The following is a 21,323-nucleotide window of genomic DNA, read 5'->3' as shown; positions in this document are numbered from 1 at the left end:
TTATAGCCGACTATGCGGTATGGGCTTTGCTCATTGTTGAAGGTCGTACAGTGACCTATAGTTGTTAATGTTTGTGTCATTTTGGTATTTTGTGGATAGTTGTCTCATTGGCAATCATACCACATCTTCTTTTTTATATTAACTCATTAGATGGGTACAAAAATAAATACATATGATCTAAAAAGAAAATAGAATGAACGTGCATGTGGGCGGGTACTTGTATATCCCAACAATAAAAAGACACTATAAGTACTGATCTGAGAGTATATATAACTAATATAGTACCATGCTGTTGATTAAAAATAACATCACTCCAGACCCTTTTGTTTTCCACATAATGAATATTGCCAATAATTAAGAAGTTCCGGGTCGAATCGATACCAATAATATATTCACCTGTTAACTTTTACATTATCTGTACGTTCCGCATCTGACAGGAGTACCACGAAACACTGTATTTAAGATTTTGCTATATACACGGGTCGTAATCACAGGGTTGAAACTACTTAATTCGATCATTGTCACATTGTTCCCGATTGTAGTACTTTAATCAGTATGACTTTCTAAGATGACAATACGAATAATAAAAATCTGGACTTAAAGTAAGGCGTATAGGTACAGCATGTACAGTTTTCAATTTGTTAGACGTAAAACAGCGAATCAAAGATTCAATTTTATTCAACTCAATTCAACTCATAAAGGACAAAACTGTTGATTAAAAAATACTCCTTTCCAGAGACTTTTGTTTTCCAAACAAAATCAATAATACCAATATTAAATTGACAAGTTCCAGGTCTACGGGTTCAAACAGAAAGATGTTAAAAGCAGAGAAAACTTCATCTTATAATCGGCATGACTTTATCAGATGACAATACCAATACTAAAATAAGGCTTACGCATAGTTATATTCTTTAATTCAGTCACAGACCCGCGATATCACGGATGTGTTCTAGTAAATATATATACATATTAAGTTGTGAATATGGTGAAACTAATCCTCAAAATAAGTTTCAAATGCCCAGGCATGGTGTGGAATAAACTTGGGTTAAATTGATCATACTTCTTAATTTACTTATTTCAATCCGTTTTAAATATTGTACACTGCCTTAATGATCACATGTGTAATAATAACTGTTTAAATTTGTTTGCTGGGCATTAATTTACCGTAATTTACCAATTTTGGATTCGGTGATTTCCGCCAAAAAACGAAGTTTACCGAATGATCTCATCATTCATAAATCTCATCATACATCAATCTCATCATACAACAAAAACCGTATAATGTTGTGAACACTTAATATAATGTTGTGAGCACTTAATATAATGTTGTGAGCACTTAATATAATGTTGTGAGCACTTAATATAATGTTGTGAACACTGCATATAATGCTGTGAGCACTGCATATAATGCTGTGATCACTTCATATAATGTTGTGAGCACTACATATAATGCTGTGATCACTTCATATAATGCTGTGAACACTGCGTATAATGCTGATTATTAACATAAGGCAGTCGTGGCGTTCCATACTTTTGGGACTAAAGTTTGTACTTGTAGATAATCATTTGATTCGTATTTTTAAAGACAGTTCTCTCATTTACACAGTCCAATCGTGTTTCACGCTTTATGTCATTATGATAGTTCTGTCATTTTTGTTTCATTTTCATAAACACATATCATCGATTTGTAAGATTTCAATACATACCATAGTTTATGCGTTTAATTTCAGAGCAGAATATATAAAATGGTAGTATTTGCACAATGAAGTAAAATAATGTCACAAACCCCTTTAAATATTACATTAAGTATACTCCGCATACTCAGAAATCAATATTTTGTCAGATTTCAGTGCTATTGTATGATTTCAAACTAATGACATCTAACGAAAAAAAATCTAAACCACCGAATAACACTCATTTGATGATTGCCATATATATAAAAAGCTATGTACCTTTTCAAAGTTATACTTACTACTACAATGAAGCATGTCTCGTTCAAATGTGAATTGAGTCAATTATCCGTTAGTGTAAGTCTGTTAGTCATAATTCTACCAAATTTAATATAACAAACAATAAATGCTGCTATCAAATATGTTTATTAGTTAATAAATGATACGGAATGCATATTCACATACAAAAAATGATAATGAAATTGAGAATGGAAATGGGGAATGTTTCAAAGAGACAACAACCCCACCATAGAGAAGACAACAGCCGACGGCCACCAATGGGTCTTCAATGCAGCGATAAACTCCCGCACCCGAAGGAGTCCTTTAGCTGGCCCCTAAACAAATATGTTAGAAGTTCAATGATAATGGACGTCATACTAAACTCCGAATTACACACAAGAAACTAAAATTAAAAATCATACAAGACTAACCAAGGCCAGAGGCTCCTGACTTGGGACAGGCGCAAACATGCGGCGGGGTTAAACATGTTTTTTGAGATCTCAACCCTCCTCCTATATCTCTAGCCAATGCAGAAAAAACAAACACACAACAATACGTATAGTAAAACTCAATCTAAGAGAAGTCCGAGTTTGATGTCAGAATAGGTAACAAAAGAAAATAAACAAAATGACAATAATACATAAATTACCAAAGGACTACTAGCAGTTACTGACATGCCAGCTCCAGACCTCACTTAAACTGATTAAAAGATTATGTCTTCATCATATGAATATCAATCACAATTCCTCCCGTTAGGGGTTTAGTATGCTTAGTGCATCACACTAGAGTTAACTCATCTTCAGCGTAATAAATAAAATAGGCACAGCTTTGGAATTATTTTCTACTTAAACTGTCTTGAGTGTGTTGCAATTATAAGAGCAAAATATTACCTGAAATCGAACATGTGTGCAATAATCTTTCTGTTTGTTTAAAGATCGTTTTTCCATTCAGTATTATGTTGACAAGATGGAGGTTTTGGCGGCAAGCTTCGGATATTCATAATTCAGATATGGATTATCCACCTTTGTATAACTTAAATGATTCGTCAACAACTAAATTTAATGAAATAAAACATGGTGTTTCAAATCATTTTTATATCTCAGTTTGACAGTCTATGATACAAGCCATAAAATGCTACGGAACATTTAAAACGGTAGAAAATAACAAAAGGAAAAAGCAGAGTAAAATATACAACCCAAACCATTTTACCATAAAAAATGGTAGGCGCATCATTTGCAAAAACCCACTGGGCGGCTATAAATGAATCTTCTGCCCATATCATAAAGTTAACTACGGACATAAACAGGCACGTGAATTCTATCGATATCCATGATGATTGAATCTCCGCCTTTCCATAGTTTTTCATTTGGAATAAGAAAACTGTTTGAAAATAAATACCAATAATCGTGATAACATATGTATATGTCTTTGTTGGATTTTGATTATATGTATGTACCAGTAAAATATATGGAATTAATCTCATAGTATATAAACATAACGATCCAACAAAACTGACAAGAATAAGATAGTCTTTAGATGTAAAATGGCTTTCCACTTTCGTCGGTTTGCAGTCTGACTGAAGTAAGTAAAAACATTTGATTAAAACAAACAAAAGTATTGTCACTTGAAATCCGTTGAAGATGTTTAATGCGTTTTCTACTGATTCATCGTTTGATGCGTTGATTTTCAGAATCAGAAAAATAGTGCTTGGTATGGAAATAAGTACGGGAAATGCAATATTTGCAAATATCCAAGTCCTGCGTTTATTTATTTCGACATTCGTATTTTTTTGAATTTGATCATAAATTGAGTTGTTCTCATTTATACAGACTAAAGGTTCATATTCCCCAGCAGTGGAACTATCTTGAATGTTAGACGGTGAATTGCTGTTTTTAGAAATAGTTTTCTTCTTCGGCCATAGTTGTGTAATGAATAAAATAGTCAATAGAGAATATTCAAGTCCAGCGGGTTCTAAGAAATCCTCTACCCTACGCAAAACTGAACTAATCGAGGAATTGCTTGCACACGTATTTGGTTTAGCGATTTGTGTAGCATTGATGGTAAAGTCTTTGACATCACGGACCGAGTGAGCAAAGTCTATGACTATCACTGTTATGTTAATTAAAAATAAGACAAGTAATCCGTAATAGAATCTGAGTTTACTCACAAAAACTCGTTGTGAAAAATAGGTTAAAAATCCTGTTTGGACTAGTCTGTAAGTAAACAAAAAAACATCGCAAAGAATACGATTTTGGATATCATCGATTGGATAGTGATTTATAAGACAGTCAGCATGGTATGCAATGAAAATGCAACTGTATGACAAACAAGCTAAGGTAAACAGCCATAGAAACTTCATCATGATGTTGTTACTAACATCCCAGCTATCATTTACTTCTAGTATATCTGGTTTCAATGATGCATAAATTAATAGAATTATGCAAATTAATATAGCAAGGCCAGATGTCACTTGCATCGTTGTTACGAATAGAAACGTGGAATCCTGCTCAGTCCCGAACGATCCGATCAATAATATTTCACAAAGAATAACAACCACACTGACAAGGAATACTACACCAGAAATACTTCCATCATGAGTGACTATTCCATCTAGATATTGATTCTTTGGGTCTCCAGCAGAAAATGGCAGCACAAAAATAGCCCTGAACAGTCTTTTAAACGGAGTCATTTCTAATTATAACTGCTAAAGATAAAAATGAAAAAATATCTATACAGGTGATGCATTTTCAGACTGTCGGTGACATTTTTACACTTAATCAGTTCAAGTGTACTGATTGGTACTTAAGAATGAGAGCACGTTATATAGATGTATACATATAAACCTAGGTCAAGGCCGATCAAAACATATTTGATTGGCTTTTACCTAGGTTTCAATAGCGTTGCGTTCTCTTAATTCGGTGATTTAAATCTTTTTTTTACCCTCGTTCCGTTCTTTTAAGTTAAGCCAAGTGGGTCTTTTTTATAGTGTTTTCTTATGTTGTGCCGTATGGTATGTCTAACAAAACTGAATGCTGAATGATTGCCTATACCTGCTTACATCAGCTTTCTCTGAAATCAGGTAGATAGTTATTTCATTGGCAATCATACCTCAATTCCTTTTGTTTTATTAAGAAAAAGCTGTATAGGTAGTTTCAGTCTAAAATTAAGTAGCTATATACATATCGTACAATGTCATATAAACAGGTTTTAATATTAATGTTAATTTTAAATGCTACAAGTAACCAACTGACGCTACATAAATGTTTGAAACTGTAAAATATATATGCTAAAACAAACCTCCAATATAACCGTAATTTAGGGATGTATAAAACACCCACCAATCTACTAGTTACTGCTGTTGATTTTGATTATTTTAAATTTCGTTACATTAAAAATCAGATAGTTACACATTCCAGACTATACACAGACTCAATATGAAAAATATCCTACAAATTAAATAAATATAGACATTACTTACTGATGTTTTCTTCTTCTGGAGGTAATGGCTTAAAAATATTCCAAAAGACATAGGCAGTGTAAATTCTGATATTTGCACTAATATAGCTCGTATCATCGTATCAATCATTTAACTATATTTGGTTTCGTAAATACTTCCTGTTATTATTTGACAACTTGTGAATGGGTTAAAATCATGAATTTCTTCCTTAATGCTCAATCGAAACGTTAATCATACAAGTACCATTGTTGACTGGTTAATTTGTTTTTCCTAAACAAAGGAAACCCCACTTAATACAGAAATAACAGTGCAAATGTCTATTTTTCAACTAATTTTGATATCTGGTCTGGACTTTTCATACACGTATTGTACAGGTAATAAAACTGAGAATGTAAATGGGGAGTGTGTCAAAGAGGAAACAATTATCCGACAAAGAGCAGAAAACATCACAAGACCACCAATTGGTCTTCAACCAAGAGAAAAAGTCCAGCACTCGTCAGCTGGCCCCCAAAATTTATTGATAGTTTTTAGAAATGTATTACCATGAAACTGTAAGCAATATTAAACATAATTCAGTAACGTAAAGGCATTTTTAATATATATTTGTAATATGTTAATATGAAACTTAATAAGGCGATATGTTATATAGTGAAGAACCTATCAATTTGTGTTTCTTTTAGATTTTTATTGTTCATTTTCGTATAATCAGTTTGATTTGCAACTTTTATAATTTTATTAATAAGAATGGAGGGGACACACATTCCTCGATGTAACTTGCTTTACTTGTAGAATCTGCTTAACAAGAGCGGTTGGTATTGCAAACATACTATTGTTGATATTAGTCATATAACATGTACATGCGCACTAGTTCTGACCTGTTAAGAATTGAAAAAACGTCACATGACTGAATTCCTATTTACGAATAAATTACTGACGTTAAGATGAGGTCGGGTTTGGATACAAGAATTAGTATTCTAACATTGACAGTAAAAACATCTTTCAAACAGAGTCATATTATAATGGCATTTTGTCATATTTTTAACATTCGATAGATTTTTGGAAGTTTGATTTATGAATCTTCCGAACTAATATGGATTCTAATAATCAACTGTAAAATTAACTCAGCTATACTCTGTATAATAAGTTATCTACGTTCATATCCGTAGATATGGATATTTTAACACCCTGAAGTATCCAAGCACAGGATACTGAAGGGTATTAAAATATCCATATCGGCGGATATGAACGTAGATGACGAATTTATCCCCGGTCTTAGTCTAAATCTGGCGATTTTTAGAGAAATTCGACCACAAAGTTAAACGTGAAAGTAACGTCTTTTTTCATTTTTTAAATATCTTTTATTGAAATTTGGGATTTTGACATATTTTTAACAGGGTGTAGGGTACTACCTTTGGTAGAACCCTACAGGTAGACAAATATAAGACGTGTTTAATCTAAAGACAGAGAAAGTGAAGTGGGTCGAATTTGGCGCTCAAAGTTGTGAGAGTTACATCCTTTACATCATAGACGGTGTGACGTCAACGTGGGTCATTTGCATAGCTAGGTCAGTAGTCCCATTCATTGACAATGTGGCAGAATAGTGATGCATTTCTAAAACGCGCATGAATTTCCCAGATGAAATGGGTAGCAACGTCCGGGGATATGGGTTTGCAACACCCAGGGGTTATGGGTTTTGTAACAACGTGCGTTAACCAATCAAAATCCTAGAAATATACTAAGCCGGGAATCAAATTAGTTATCAAAGGAGCCAGGATTATAATTGAAAACGCCAGACGCGCGTTTCATCTACATAAGACTGATCAGTGACGCTCAGATAAAAAAAGTTATAAAGACAAATAACCCTTATACAGAATTATAACGTTATAAGATTCTTTTGTTCTTTACTGACTTGAAAATAATATTTTTTTGTGTTTTAGAAAACTGCTATCTCATGTGCAATTATATAAGTATCAAAATCAATGTGTATATAAAAATAAGGAGATGTAGTATGATTGCAAATGAATCATTCAAAGTTAAAATGAAGTGAATGTAAGCAAGTATAGGCAACCGTGCGAACCTCAACACAACTTACGTATACACTAGAAAAGACAGTTGAAAAGGGCTTAACTTACCAGTTCCATACATTATCTCTCTATGCTGTCCGTTGAATGGTCTTTGCTTGATTTGATTCGGTAATTTTTCATTTGTCTTTAAGTAACCGTTACGCCTATGTCATGGTTTTCCCCCAAAACAATAACATATCAATTTGTGTCAACAATAGTTGCATGCACTTTATTCCAAAGAACAAGATATGATATGACTGGGTTTGTTGTTGTCCATTGAACTAAAAAATAATACAAACACCACAAGGCACTATGTATATATTTTAGAAGCCTTTTTATCTTCATGTTGATGTTCTGTCAGATACAGGTTATAATGTTTAAGTTTGAAACCTCTCATATTAAACGTGACAAAAACTGCAAAATTTTCGACATCGTTCGTTTCGTCTTTAAGAAAGAGAAGAACACACTTAGAAAACATTCTTACATTAATAGCATATTCCTTATTCACTTCGGTATAACTCTGTAGTATACATGAAAGGTTGTCTTATAGGCAATCATATCACATTTTTTATATTCGTACAAATGTGATTTTGTGTCTAATATCTTTAAGTGTTAGCCGGTTGATCGTAATTCTAACAAAACTACTTGAGAATATTTAATCAAATAAGTGTATTAATGATAAAATGGCATATTGAACAAATGCACTATATTAACCCATATTAAGCGTTATCAATAAAATAGACACATTTTTCTCTAAGGATTGCATGATGGAATGCCAATAGGTATTTTTTACTATATAGGAAGAAATGGGTTAGCCTTCATCTAATATCTTCATTTTATCTAATGTCCTGTGAATATTTGTTTTAGTAATTGGTTTCGTGTTTCCAACGAGCAGTATTTAGATAAGATGGCGGTATTAACTACAACATTCGGATGGCCATCATACAGAAAAGAATTATCCTTCTTTGTACGTATCATTATATAAATAACACATAGCTGAGAGGGTGATAGAGCAGATTGGTACCCCGAGAAAACATTGTCAACCGCGGCGAAGCCAAGGTTGACAATGCCTTTTCGAGGGGTTCCAATCTGCTCTATCACCCTCTCAGCTATGTGCTATTTAATTTATTATACTGAATGTCCTGTCATTATTGGCTTTTACAGATTACTTTTATTTTAAAATAGTTTGTATGACGTCACGTTCATAACAACGTTACGGTCATTAGAAAACAAAAAAAAAGTCAAGCAAGATGTTTTATTTTATTTATTTTAACAGTCGATAATAAAATCTGAGCCAAAACGTAGAACTTAAGCATTGTATTTAATTCCTTGATGTAAATTCAATTCATTGTTCTATGAATTATCGATTTCTGATTGGTCTAAACGAGAGGGTAACATTAAAAAAAATTGTCACCCGCTCAGCCATGTGATAGAGTAAAATGACACCCTCGTCTTAGCCAATCAAAATATGGCATTTTAGCGTGAAGTATAATAATTCAAATTGTTACGTCTGGAATGAAAGTTAACATGTTTAAAGCAACAAATCGTTTTAAATTTTAATTTCCTTCTAAACTTTTATTTCGACAGTCTGTGATACAAGCCATAAAATGCTACGAAACATTTAAAACGGTAAAAAATAACAAAAGGAAAAAGCAGAGTAAAATATATAACCCACACCTTGTTACCATAGAAAAATGCTGGTGCGTCATCACGAAATAACCAACGAGCGGCTATAAATGAATCCTCTGCCCATATCATCAAATTGACAACGGATATAAAAAGACACGTATACTCTATTGATATCCAAGATGACTGGATTTCCACCTTTCCATAGTTTTTCATTTGGAATAAGAAAACAGTTTGAAAATAAATACCAATAATCACTATAACATATTAAAGTATAGGTCTTAGTTGGATTTTGATTATCTGTATGTAAAAGTAAAATATATGGAATTAGTCTCATTGTATATAAACATAACGATCCAACAAAACTGACAAGAATAAGATAGTCTTTAGATGTAAAATGGCTTTCCACTTTCGTCGGTTTACAGTCTGACTGTAGTAAGTAAAAACATTTGATTAAAACAAACAAAAGTATAGTCACTTGAAGTCCATTAAAGATGTTTAATATACTATTTAATGATTCGTCTTTTGGAGCGTAGATTTTCATAATCAGTAAAATAGTGCTTGGTATTGAAATAAGCACGGGGAATTCAATATTTGCGAATATCATAGTCATGCGTTTATGTTTTTCGGAATTCGGACTACAAGGAATGTTATCATAAACTGCTTTATTCTCATTTACACAGATTAAAGGTTCATATTCCCCACCAGTAATACCATTGCGAATTGTACACACTACATTACTGTTTTTCTTCTTTGGCCATAGCTGTGTAATAAATAAAATAGTCAATAAAGAATATTCAAGTTCAGCAGGTTCCAAGAAATTCTTCACATAAAGCAAAACTGAACTAACAGATGAATTGCTTGCACATGTATTTGGTTTAGCGATTTGTGTGTTATTTATACTGAAGCTTTGAACGTCCCGGACCGAGTGAGCAAAGTCTATTACAATTACTGTTATGTTAATTAAAAATAAGACAAGCAATCCGTAATAGAATCTGAGTTTACGCACAAACACTCGGTGTGAAAAGTAGGTTAAAAACCCTGTTTGGACTGATCTATAAGTGAACAGAAAAACGTCACAAAGAATACGATTTTTGACATCGTCAAGTGGATAATTATTTATAAGACAGTCAGCATGGTATGCAATGTAAATTCCACTATATGTCAAACTAGCTAAGGTAAACAGCCATAGAAACTTCATCATGATGATGTTTCTAACATCCCAGCTATCGTTTGTTTCTAGTATATCTGGTTTAAATGATGCATAGATGAATAGAATTATGCAAATCAATATAGCAAGACCAGAGGTCACTTCCATTGTTTTTACGAATAGAAACGTAGAATCCTGCTCAGTCCCGAATGATCCAATCAATAATATTTCGCAAAGAATTACAACAATGCTAATAAGAAACACTACACCAGAAACACTTACATCATGAGTGACTATTCCATTTAGATACTGATTCTTTGGGTCTCCTGCTGAAAATGGCAGCACAAAAATAGCCCTAAGCAGTCTTTTATACTGTGTCATATCTGATACAATAACTTCTAAAAGTAATAACAAAATACATTATCAATTTCATTTAACATACTTATAATCTCTCTCTCATCCTCTCCCTCTCTCCAATAGGTTAATGTGATCGCATTCTATATCAATAGTTTCAGTTTTCTTCAAAGAAATTTCATATAATATCATATTTTAATGCTTGAAACAGCAAACATCGAATGTGTTCCATATGGTTATAAATATACGTGATGTTCAGCTTATCATTCAAAAATGTAAATATAGTTCCTACTTACAGATTATTTCTATTTACGGTGTTACACAGTCGGTGCAAGAACTAATATTGCACCTAAATAGATTGTATCAGTTAATAAAATACATTAGGATTTCGTAAATACTTCCTGCCTTTTCACAACTTTGAACGGGTTTTGTAGTGAAACTCTTCCTTAATGTTGATTGAAACTTTAAGCATATCATTGGTGACTATTTGTTTTTTTGCATAAAAAAGGAAATAAATGCAAAAATAAAAGTGCCAGTTTTGATATTTTTTTAATTTTCCAAAAGAACAAACAAGATCACTATTTTTTTCTATGTTTTAGCATACATTGTAAAACTATATAACTTCATATTTGATATTAACAATGTAAGCCATATTAAAGTACATTTTGTGATATAAATGTATTGGGCCTTATATTTGTTGGTGGTTATTAAAAACATCAAATGCGATATGTTACATGGTAAGATACCTATCAACACCCCTTCCTGGTTTATATTTTTATAAGCATCATTTATAAACTTTAATAAGAAGTTTGTATATGCGTGGAAGGTTGGTACTACAATGTATCTCTAATAAAACAGTTGTAAACCCCGTCTTATTTGAGCTTTTGGTGCTGTCTTAAATCTGAAAGTAAATGATCTTTATCCTTTTTGATGAGCTGTTTTAATCATTGTTTTCTACATCTTATTAACTATCAGTTTGATTTGTAAAAATATCCTTTCTGTATGATTTATTTTTAAGAGGTATTCAACTTTCTCGATCAATATTAGGACCAACGTTAAAACGATTTAATTATAAACAATATCGGACAATATATAGTACAATTTCCGTAATTACGTAACATAATAAGGACTTCAAAAACAAATTGTCAGAATTAATGTATTGTATGACTAACCATATTTAACATGTTTAATAGATATTTTTACTGTATAATCTCCCTGGTTACACGGTAACTAATTTATATAGATACCCGACTGAATGCTGTGAGTCGAATAAGTTGTAAAAACAGCACAGATTGTGCAATAAAGGATTTATTTTATAAAAAACCGAGATATTAACATTTTTTTCTTTTCATTTTATAAATATTAAATGACACTATTATTTGTATCGCAGATTTTTTTTTATATCACAGACATATGAAAATTGTACAATTGAAATTAGATTACATATTGTCATCACTGGCACTTTCATTCACACATCCTTCTGTTGTACTGCTGCTTAGTGACCTTTAGGTGTTAAGAAACCAGTTATAGTAGTTATAGCGGCAACCATACTGATCATACACGTCTTCAAATAGACTGTCCTTATGCAAATTAAAACGGAAGCTAAAATGATAGTATATACAATTTTATAAAGAAGTTGTTCTTTAATTGACAGCAGTACAATTAGGTAAGTAGTAGGATGTTATTATATATGACTAGTAAAATGAATGATAGCAGTGCACATTCTACCATTAACTCAAAAATTGTAGTTGACCATTAACACATAGATTGTTAGTATACTAAATAATACATTAGACGTTGTATGAGACCGATGAACAAAACCTAATAATGAGTAAAAAAGAATGAAAAGAAGGGAGGCTAAAGAGGGCAGGACAACTAACGTATGACAATGGTTCACAGTTTGTAATCTAGGGCCGTAGGTTAACTACAAGATATTAATTGAGACCATATTTGAAGAACATAAATTATGTTGACCTGTAGATATGAACATTCTGTCATTTGACCTTTTGATTGTCAGTTTGTTCTAACAAGCAAGCAAACAACAGAGACTTGTGAATAAATGAAACCAGACTTAGTGTAAAAAGGACATAAAATGTTAGCATATACTAATGATACACAGTACGTCAACTATGATGTATGTGGTCAAACATATAAGGGAAATATTGTAATGCAAACCTATTTTTACAAGATGCACGAATTAACATACTTTTATTGCAAGCTAAAAAAGAATACATTTTATTTAATTATAAAATATCATCACACACTTACATAATATTGTAGCGCCAATGTATTGTATTGATTGTCACATGTATTAATCTGTATTATCTCCCTTACTCCATGTGTCATGATTATACATGTATGATTGATGGGTTATTTCCCTTTACTGTTTACCGCCTCATGATCATTATTAAATGTGCCTTTCTAACGATCACATGTGTTATGTTTTCTCTGCTTACTGGCGTGGCGGCAGCGGTTTAAGAAACCCACATCTCAAATAACTCAACAATTTGAACATTATTCCACTCTAAAAGTAAAAGGTGAGCAGGAAAATTTGTCATTTATTCTGACTAACACGACAACATTTTCTATTGTTGGACTTAACTGATCTTTACAAAATGGCAGGCACACGTGCTCCAAAACAATGGTCACTCTCAAAACTTGAAACAATAACATCGTTTGAAGCATGGAGACAAAACTTACAATATACCTTGTCCCTTGATCAAAACTTCGCAGCGTTCCTTGTAGATGGATTTACATGGCTGAAGAAAACCAACGCCAGTCCTTTACGTGGCTTTGTTGACGATGGCGAGGCGGTTGCCGAAGCTAACCGACGAACAGCAGCCCAAAAGTGCACACATTTGGACCTTATGCTTGGGCAAATAGCAAATTACTGTCCGATTATTTCAAGAAACACTATAATTAAAAATTCGACATCCATTAATTCTATTTGGCAGTCAATTCGTCTACACTACGGATTTCAGTCTACTGGTGGACACTTTCTTGACTTTAACAGCATCTTTTTGGAACCAGACGAGCGTCCTGAGGACTTATTTCAGCGATTGGCTAGTTTTATTGAAGACAATATGCTTCGTGCCGGTGGCAATATTCATCACCACGGAGAAGTATCTGAAGCCGACGAAGAACTATCGCCTTCTTTGGAAAACTTGATTGTACTAACTTGGTTAAGACTTATTAATCGTGACTTGCCCAACCTAGTGAAGCAGCGATATGGAACTGAGTTACGATCAAAAACATTAGCTTCTTTGAAACCTGAAATTTCACAGGCACTTGATAGTTTACTTGACGAAATTCATTCAGCCACTGATGCCAAGGTTTTACGGGCGTCAATAAAAGACAAACATTTTGACAGAAGTGCAAAAAAGACAGGTAGTATAAGAACTGGTCGTCAAATAAAGTGTTGTATTTTATGTAAGCAAGCAGGTCGTCCGTCCCAACATTTTTTAAGTACTTGTAAATATTTACCTGATGAAGACAAACAATATATGTCCAGAGTAAGGCAATCTCATTGTACAGAAGTAGGTGATAGTGAGTCTGAGGACAATGTTGATAATGAACAAGTCTCATTTTTAAATGATAATGTAGGTCCTAGTAAGCTTAGAGTTGTATCTGCTTTAAGACGGGTGAGCACTAAACAGTCCCCTTACTTTAAGGCATTTTATAAACATTTCCCGCTTGAGCTAACACTAGATACGGGCGCTGAGGTGAGTATGATAAAAGCTTCTTCCGCGGATTACATCGGCGTAACAATCAAGAAGAGCAACCATTCCGCTTTACAAGCTGACGGTGTTACCCCGTTAAATATAGTTGGTGAATGTCATTTCACACTTTCGAGAGACGGAATCGAGTTACAGTTAGAGGCCCTAGTAGTGAACGACTTGGACGTTGATATACTCGCCGGTATTCCTTTCATGTCATCGAACGATATCGCGATTTTCCCTAGCAAACATAAAATCGTAATACGCGACAAGGTAACTGTTATGTATGGTAGCCCAAACGAGGAACTTAACTCTAGTAATACTCGTGTACGTAGAACACAGGCCTTTCTCATCCGGGCTCCATCAGAAAGTTCAGTAGTTTGGCCAGGGTGTTACGGCGAATACGACATCCCATCGGAAATAGAAGCGGATTGCATTCTCGCGGTCGAGCCTCACACTGACGCTTCTCGTACGAAAGATTGGCCCAGTCCCCAAATTGCTCAGTCCGTCGCAGGCAAAATACGCATCGTGAATGACACGTCGGTACCGCAGTTCATACAACGAAATGAACATTTCTGTCGAGTACGACTTACGACTACCATAGACAACGGACCAGAGGCTCCGGACAATATCCGTGACATAAAACCAAACATACTTCCCAATTTTTCAAACAAGTCTCTGTAGACCCAGATAATTTACTTAGTCCAGATCTCCAAACCCAGTTCAATGAACTTCTTCGAAAGTTCAGTGAAGTTTTTAGTCCCAACTTTGAAGGTTATAATGGGGAAATAGGTCCTTTTGAAGCATCTGTTAATATGGGTCCTGTCCAGCCTCCCCAACGTAAAGGTAGAATGCCACAGTATTCAAAAAATAATTTGGTAGAACTCCAAAACAAATTTGACGAATTGGAATGTAAAGGAGTGTTCCGTAAACCCGAAGACGTCGGAATTTCAGTCGAGTATATTAAGTTAACCCTTCATTTCTTGTCAAAAAAGCTTCCGGTGGTTTCCGACTTGTAACAGCATTTGCCGATGTTGGCAGATATAGTAAGCCGCAACCCTCTCTTATGCCTGACGTGGATTCCACACTCCGTACGATCGCACAGTGGAAATATATAATCAAGTCTGATCTTACGAGCGCATTTTACCAAATCCCATTGGCAAAAGATTCGATGAAGTATTGCGGAGTCGCGACCCCTTACCGTGGAGTTCGCGTATATACACGTTGTGCGATGGGAATGCCTGGTTCCGAAACGGCTCTTGAAGAACTAATGTGTCGTATAGTGGGAGATTTCTTGCAAAAAGGTTGCGTAGCTAAGTTGGCAGATGACTTATTTTGTGGCGGTAATACCCCGGAGGAGCTTTTATACAATTGGGAGTGCGTTCTTCAATCACTACAAAAATCAGGAATTTGCCTATCACCTAGCAAAACTGTTATTTGCCCAAAATCGATAACAATCCTAGGTTGGATTTGGTCACAGGGTTCGATTTCCGCTAGCACACACAGAGTAGCAACACTAGCCACGTGTCCCGTACCAGACACTGTGCGGGACAAGATGCTAAGCCGCGTCATTCCGAATTGTTCCAACTTAATTGCCCCATTAGAAGAGAAAATAAGTGGTATGAAATCAGCTGGCAAAATTATTTGGTCCGACACGCTAAGAGAACATTTCGAGTTTGCCCAAAAGTCTCTGAGCTCCCGTAAAGCCATCACGCTACCTAAATGCAGTGACCAACTGTGGATAGTCACAGACGGTTCCGTCACTAAACGCGGTATCGGAGCGACCCTATACATAAATCGTGACGGTAAAGTGTCCTTAGCAGGATTTTTCAGTGCTAAGTTGCGTAAACATCAAGTGTTGTGGCTACCGTGTGAAATCGAAGCGCTTTCCATTGCCGCTAGTGTCAAACATTTCAGTCCCTTTATTATTCAGTCAAAACTGCAAGCTAATGTGTTGACAGATAGTAAACCATGCGTACAGGGATTTGTAAAACTATGTCGCGGTGAATTTTCGGCCAGTCCGCGTGTCGCATCGTTTCTTTCTGTTGTAAGCCGATATCAGGTCAGCATCAACCATTTATCCGGTCGTGCAAATATTCCATCCGACTTTGCAAGCAGAAACGCACCCGTTTGTACAGAGCCTAATTGTCAGGTTTGTTTCTTTATATCGCGTACCGAAGATTCTGTCGTTCGAGCCGTAAGCATTCAAGACGTTCTTAATGACGAATTTCGCTTACCTTTCACCACCAGGTCGGCCTGGATTAATATTCAATCAGAATGCCCTGATATTAGACGCACTCACGCTCATTTAAAACAAGGCACTCGGCCCTCCAAAAAACTGACAAACATCAAAGACGTCAAACGTTACCTGAATGTTGCATCAATCGCCAAAGACGGTTTGTTAGTTGTTCGGCGTTGTGATCCTCTTGCTCCACCCAACGAATTGATCATTGTTCCACGTAACGTTCTTGACGGACTCGTCACCGCTCTACATATTAAGTTGGACCATCCGTCAAAACACCAATTAAATCTCGTCTTAAAGCGTCACTTTTACGCTTTGGACATGCCAAAGGCGGCCGAACAGGCTAGTGACTCCTGTCACACGTGCGCGTCTTTAAAATGGTTCCCTAAGAGCCTCGTCGAGCAGTCTTCAGAAGACCCACCGGACTTGGTTGGCATATCTTACGTGGCCGACGTTCTTAAGCGCAACCGTCAACTCATACTGGTCGTCAGAGAAACTGTAACGTCGTACACTAGTACATGCTTTATCAAAGACGAAAAACTTGGTAGCTTGCGAGATGGGCTCATACACTTATTGATACCTTTAAAGCCTTTAAACGGTCCAAGTGTTGTCGTTCGAGTTGACCCGGCCCCGGGTTTTCGCCCTTTATGTGACGATTCATACTTAAAGCAACTCAACATATCAATTGAAATTGGCCGTGTTAAAAATCGGAACAAAAATCCAGTTGCCGATAAAGCCATCGCTGAGCTCGAAGACGAGTTACTTCGTGAGGAACGCGATCATTCTCCTCTATCTGAAAATACACTAGTTATAGCTACTACGAGACTTAATTCTAGGCTTCGCCAGCGTGGATTGTCCTCCCGCGAACTATGGACTCAAAGAAGTCAGTTTACTCATGAACAGTTGCCAATTTCTGACATGAACCTTATTTGCGCACAACACGAGGCTCGAAATAAAAATCACGGATTCAGCGAAAAGTCTAAATGTAGTCGACCCGGTCGTCCGACCCCTGATATTAATATAGGGGATTTGGTTTACCTTTATACCGACAGATCTAAGACCCAATCGCGAGATCGATACCTTGTTGTAGCCCGTGATGGCGAATGGTGTTTCATCAAAAAATTCTCAGGCAATCAACTCCGCGCCTCGTCCTACAAAGTAAAACTTTCGGAATGTTATAAAGTTTTAAAAACTATTAGTGCCCAGCAAAATCCAAGATATTCTCAGAATGTCTACAATCAGGAGTCTGATTCAGATGGCCATAACGAAGATAGCCTTCCTGGGCCTATCCGTGACCTACCACCAGATCGCGCGGAGCCCCCGCCTATTCTTATTTGCGAAAATATCGACGACGTTGAAAGTATTGAGGAGCCGACTGCGCAACATGATAATAGTCTCGAACATGACTTGACACTTAGTAACTCGAGCACTGAACAAGATAAGCGCGTACTCCGTAAGCGTTCCGAATTGAAAAAGCCAGCGCGGTTTAAAGATTTCATTTCCTTTTAAATGTAATGCTCACTCGTCACCTTGGGTAAATTTTTCAAGAGATACAACAAAATGTACGTCGTTTTTCATTTACTGCTTATTTTTATGTTTACTACAATGTATATGCAAAGTATTTTTTGCTTAACTACTTATATAGTAATATGCATTTGATGAAGATATACTCAGGTAGTGTTGTCAACGGTTAACCGGTTAACCGGTTAACCGGTCGAACGACCGAATACCGAATACCAAAAACGCTAACCGGTTAACCGGACTTTTTTTCAATTTTAATAGTTTTGATATAAATTTGCATGGAAATCATTAAATAGTTAAGTTTTATTTAAAAAATGTCGTCGTAGTTATTTATTTGACAGATCAATTGTCCAGTATATTGATTGCTATTGTTGATCCTAAATACATAAAATTAATTAGAGCTCGGGACAGGACCTTAAAGAAACATGATTGGTAAACATGTTTTTTTAACAATAACTTTAAATCAGAGATGCGATTAAATTTTACTAATTAGTTCATTATTTTGTTTTTGATCTAATATTGTGTAAACATCTAAATGTGTAAACTCAGTAGTGCAAGGTTTAGTCTTTCTTTAAACGAAATGCTGCCTTAAAAAGTGTGAAATGCAAACTAATGTGAATGTACTCAAGGTGTACGTGATAGTACGAGTAACATGCTTAAAGAAACAAGCAAACAAAGTAAAGAAACAGGTCGTATGTTGAGCTATAGTTATTAATTTCTGTGTCATTTTAGTCTCTTGTGGACAATTGTTTCATTGGGAATCATACCATATCTTCTTTTTTTATAATTAATTATTTCAAATTGAAACGCTCCACATTATTTTCGAAGACAAGAGAAAATTAAACAATGATCGGTTTCAGACAAATTCAATTCTACGAGATCAAGACGTTTTTTTTTTATATATATTTTTCAATTTGAAGTTGGTACAAATGCTATAGTTGATACGGTGTTTTTTTTTTTTTTTTATCAAAAACCAAACTTCTCCTGTAATCCTCACAGACAAGCCTTATAATGCCAAAGGACAAACTTCAATTCTTTAATCGTAGTATTATGACTTGGATGAAAGGTTGTCAAATTGACACTTATACCACATCTTATAACTATGTGTACATGTATGGTACTATTGAAAAGGCTTTCAAACGACAACTTAAAACTACCGGTTAACCGGTTAATCGGTCGAACGATTATCCGAGTAACCGGTTAGTCAAAAGTGTACGATTTGACAACACTAAGATATAGAGACTTTAAAGGAGAAGGAAAAAATGTCAGAAATATTTTGTTTCTTATTGATAGCTATGTGTTTAGTTTACGCGTATTGATAACATTTATTTTCATTCATGTTCTTATAATAACAGAGATTATTAGTTGACAATTGTAAAGAGAGAGAGAGAGAGACTTTAAAGGAGAAAAGAAGTTGCGCCAATGTATTGTATTGATTGTCACATGTATTAATCTGTATTATCTCCCTTACTCCCTTACTCCATGTGTCATGATTATACATGTATGATTGATGGGTTATTTCCCTTTACTGTTTACCGCCTCATGATCATTATTAAATGTGCCTTTCTAACGATCACATGTGTTATGTTTTCTCTGCTTACTGGCGTAGAAAATTTTAATCATGGTTTATACAACTGTTTTTAACACTACATTTAAGTACTTTACTTGACTTATTTGAAGTACATGGGCGGGCTTAACTGTTTGATAATTACAGACCAGTCCATTTATATGGATAAAATCAGCAATGACGTGTTCAGTAATGGTCATTGATCCGCCTATAAATATGTAATCACTATAATTTTGTATGATTACAAGTTTAAAAGTCGTTGGTTTTCTTTTAAAATGGAGGTTAAAACATGTTTAAAAAAAGTGTCACATTTAAGATTGTGATGATATGAAAGTATAACTATATATGTGACTACGACAGTGTTGTAAAGTATAAATCTGGTGTTCAGTAGTTGTCGTTTGTTGATGTGGTTTCTCGTTTCTCGTTTTTTATATAGATTAGACAGTTGGTTTTCCCGTTTGAATGGCTTTACAATTAAATAACTTCTGACATCTTTATAAAGTGGTTTATACTATCAATTTTGTTTTAAATTGATCGAGCTTTACTTGTTATTTTCATAAGGACAGTCTATTTGAAGACGTGACTGGTCAGTATGGTTGACGCTAAAACTACTATAACTGGTTTCTTACCCCCTTTCATTGTCACCAAGCAGCAGTACAAAAGAATGATGTGTGTATGATAGTGCCAGTGATGACAATATGTAATTTAATTTTAATTGTCTGTATAAAATTGAAATTACTGATATATAAACAAATTTGTGATACAAATAATAGTGTTATTTAATATTTCTAACATGAATAAATCCAATTTGAATATAGAAATAGCAAGATGCGGTATGAGTGCCAATGATACAACTCTCCATCCAAGTCACAATCTATAAAAATAAATCATTATAGGTCAAGGTACGGTCTTCAACACGAAGCCTAGGCTCACATCGAACAGAAAGCTATAAAGGGCCCCACAAATTGGGCAGAATCAATTTGCGCCAATTGCAGTTTTGAAAAGGTATTAATTGCGCCACTCTCTTTTCTTTTGATGGTATAAATTGCGCCAATAAATGAAATTCAATTGCGCCACATTTACCTGTAAATATTTTTTTTATCTATATCATACCTGTACATGTTTTACCTATATCTTAAATGTAACCTTTCCACTTAAGATTTCACTGAACACTCATAAAATTAAAGAAAACTCACCAAAAAATTAATTGTTTAGCAAAAGAATATTTTTCACGAATCAAGATGTCAGATATACCATTCAAGAAAATAGAATTTCAGTCTGAAACGGCCATTTTGGTCTGATCACATCTTGATTGACTGGATTTACCGCTAGAGAAATTCGTCCAGATATTTCAGATCGTTTAGTCGCCGTTCAGATCGATAGCCTCATCAGGTAAATCAGTTCGTTAAGGCGTATCAAGACGGAAAAGACTGAATCATCTAGCGGGTTGTTTAGACCCGTTAAGACCGTGTCAGACCAAAACAGACCATGGATACAAAGTTACGTCAAGATGTTGTCAGACCGTGTCCAGTCGTGTTCAGATTTTAATCATTTGGACACAAAACGAGTGAAACTTTCCCATTGTTTATCAGGGGTTGCTCCCCTTTTAAAAATAAAATAAAAGTTAGAAAGAAGACGGTTTATGTTAACTGAAAGTCTACCACGTCCCTTTAATCAT

The 21,323-nt window shown here is 34.8% G+C and overlaps 2 protein-coding genes across 3 annotated transcripts; both read right to left on the bottom strand.

Annotated features, from left to right (window-relative positions):
* Positions 1-1,939: 1,939 nt before the first annotated feature.
* Positions 1,940-5,566, bottom strand: LOC134724981 (uncharacterized). 2 transcript variants are annotated; one of them, XM_063588415.1, is made up of 2 exons: positions 5,428-5,566; positions 1,940-4,653 (listed from the first exon to the last, which is right to left on the bottom strand). In XM_063588415.1, exon 2 carries the CDS (start codon positions 4,636-4,638, stop codon positions 3,049-3,051), a length of 1,590 nt encoding a protein of 529 aa, XP_063444485.1. In that variant the 5' UTR covers positions 4,639-4,653; positions 5,428-5,566; the 3' UTR covers positions 1,940-3,048. The 2 variants fall into 2 exon arrangements, with proteins under 2 accessions (XP_063444485.1, XP_063444486.1); XM_063588416.1 differs by having other exon boundaries at positions 1,940-4,650.
* A 3,404-nt stretch (positions 5,567-8,970) lies between these two features.
* On the bottom strand, positions 8,971-10,958 carry LOC134724980 (uncharacterized). Its single transcript, XM_063588413.1, has 2 exons — positions 10,896-10,958; positions 8,971-10,643 (listed from the first exon to the last, which is right to left on the bottom strand). Exon 2 carries the CDS (start codon positions 10,624-10,626, stop codon positions 9,178-9,180), a length of 1,449 nt encoding a protein of 482 aa, XP_063444483.1. The 5' UTR covers positions 10,627-10,643; positions 10,896-10,958; the 3' UTR covers positions 8,971-9,177.
* Between the last annotated feature and the right edge of the window lie 10,365 nt (positions 10,959-21,323).

The sequence above is a fragment of the Mytilus trossulus genome, chromosome 7 (assembly GCF_036588685.1).
Source record: "Mytilus trossulus isolate FHL-02 chromosome 7, PNRI_Mtr1.1.1.hap1, whole genome shotgun sequence".
NCBI classification, from domain to species: Eukaryota; Metazoa; Mollusca; class Bivalvia; order Mytilida; family Mytilidae; genus Mytilus; species Mytilus trossulus.
This window is presented reverse-complemented; position numbering and strand designations above follow the sequence as displayed.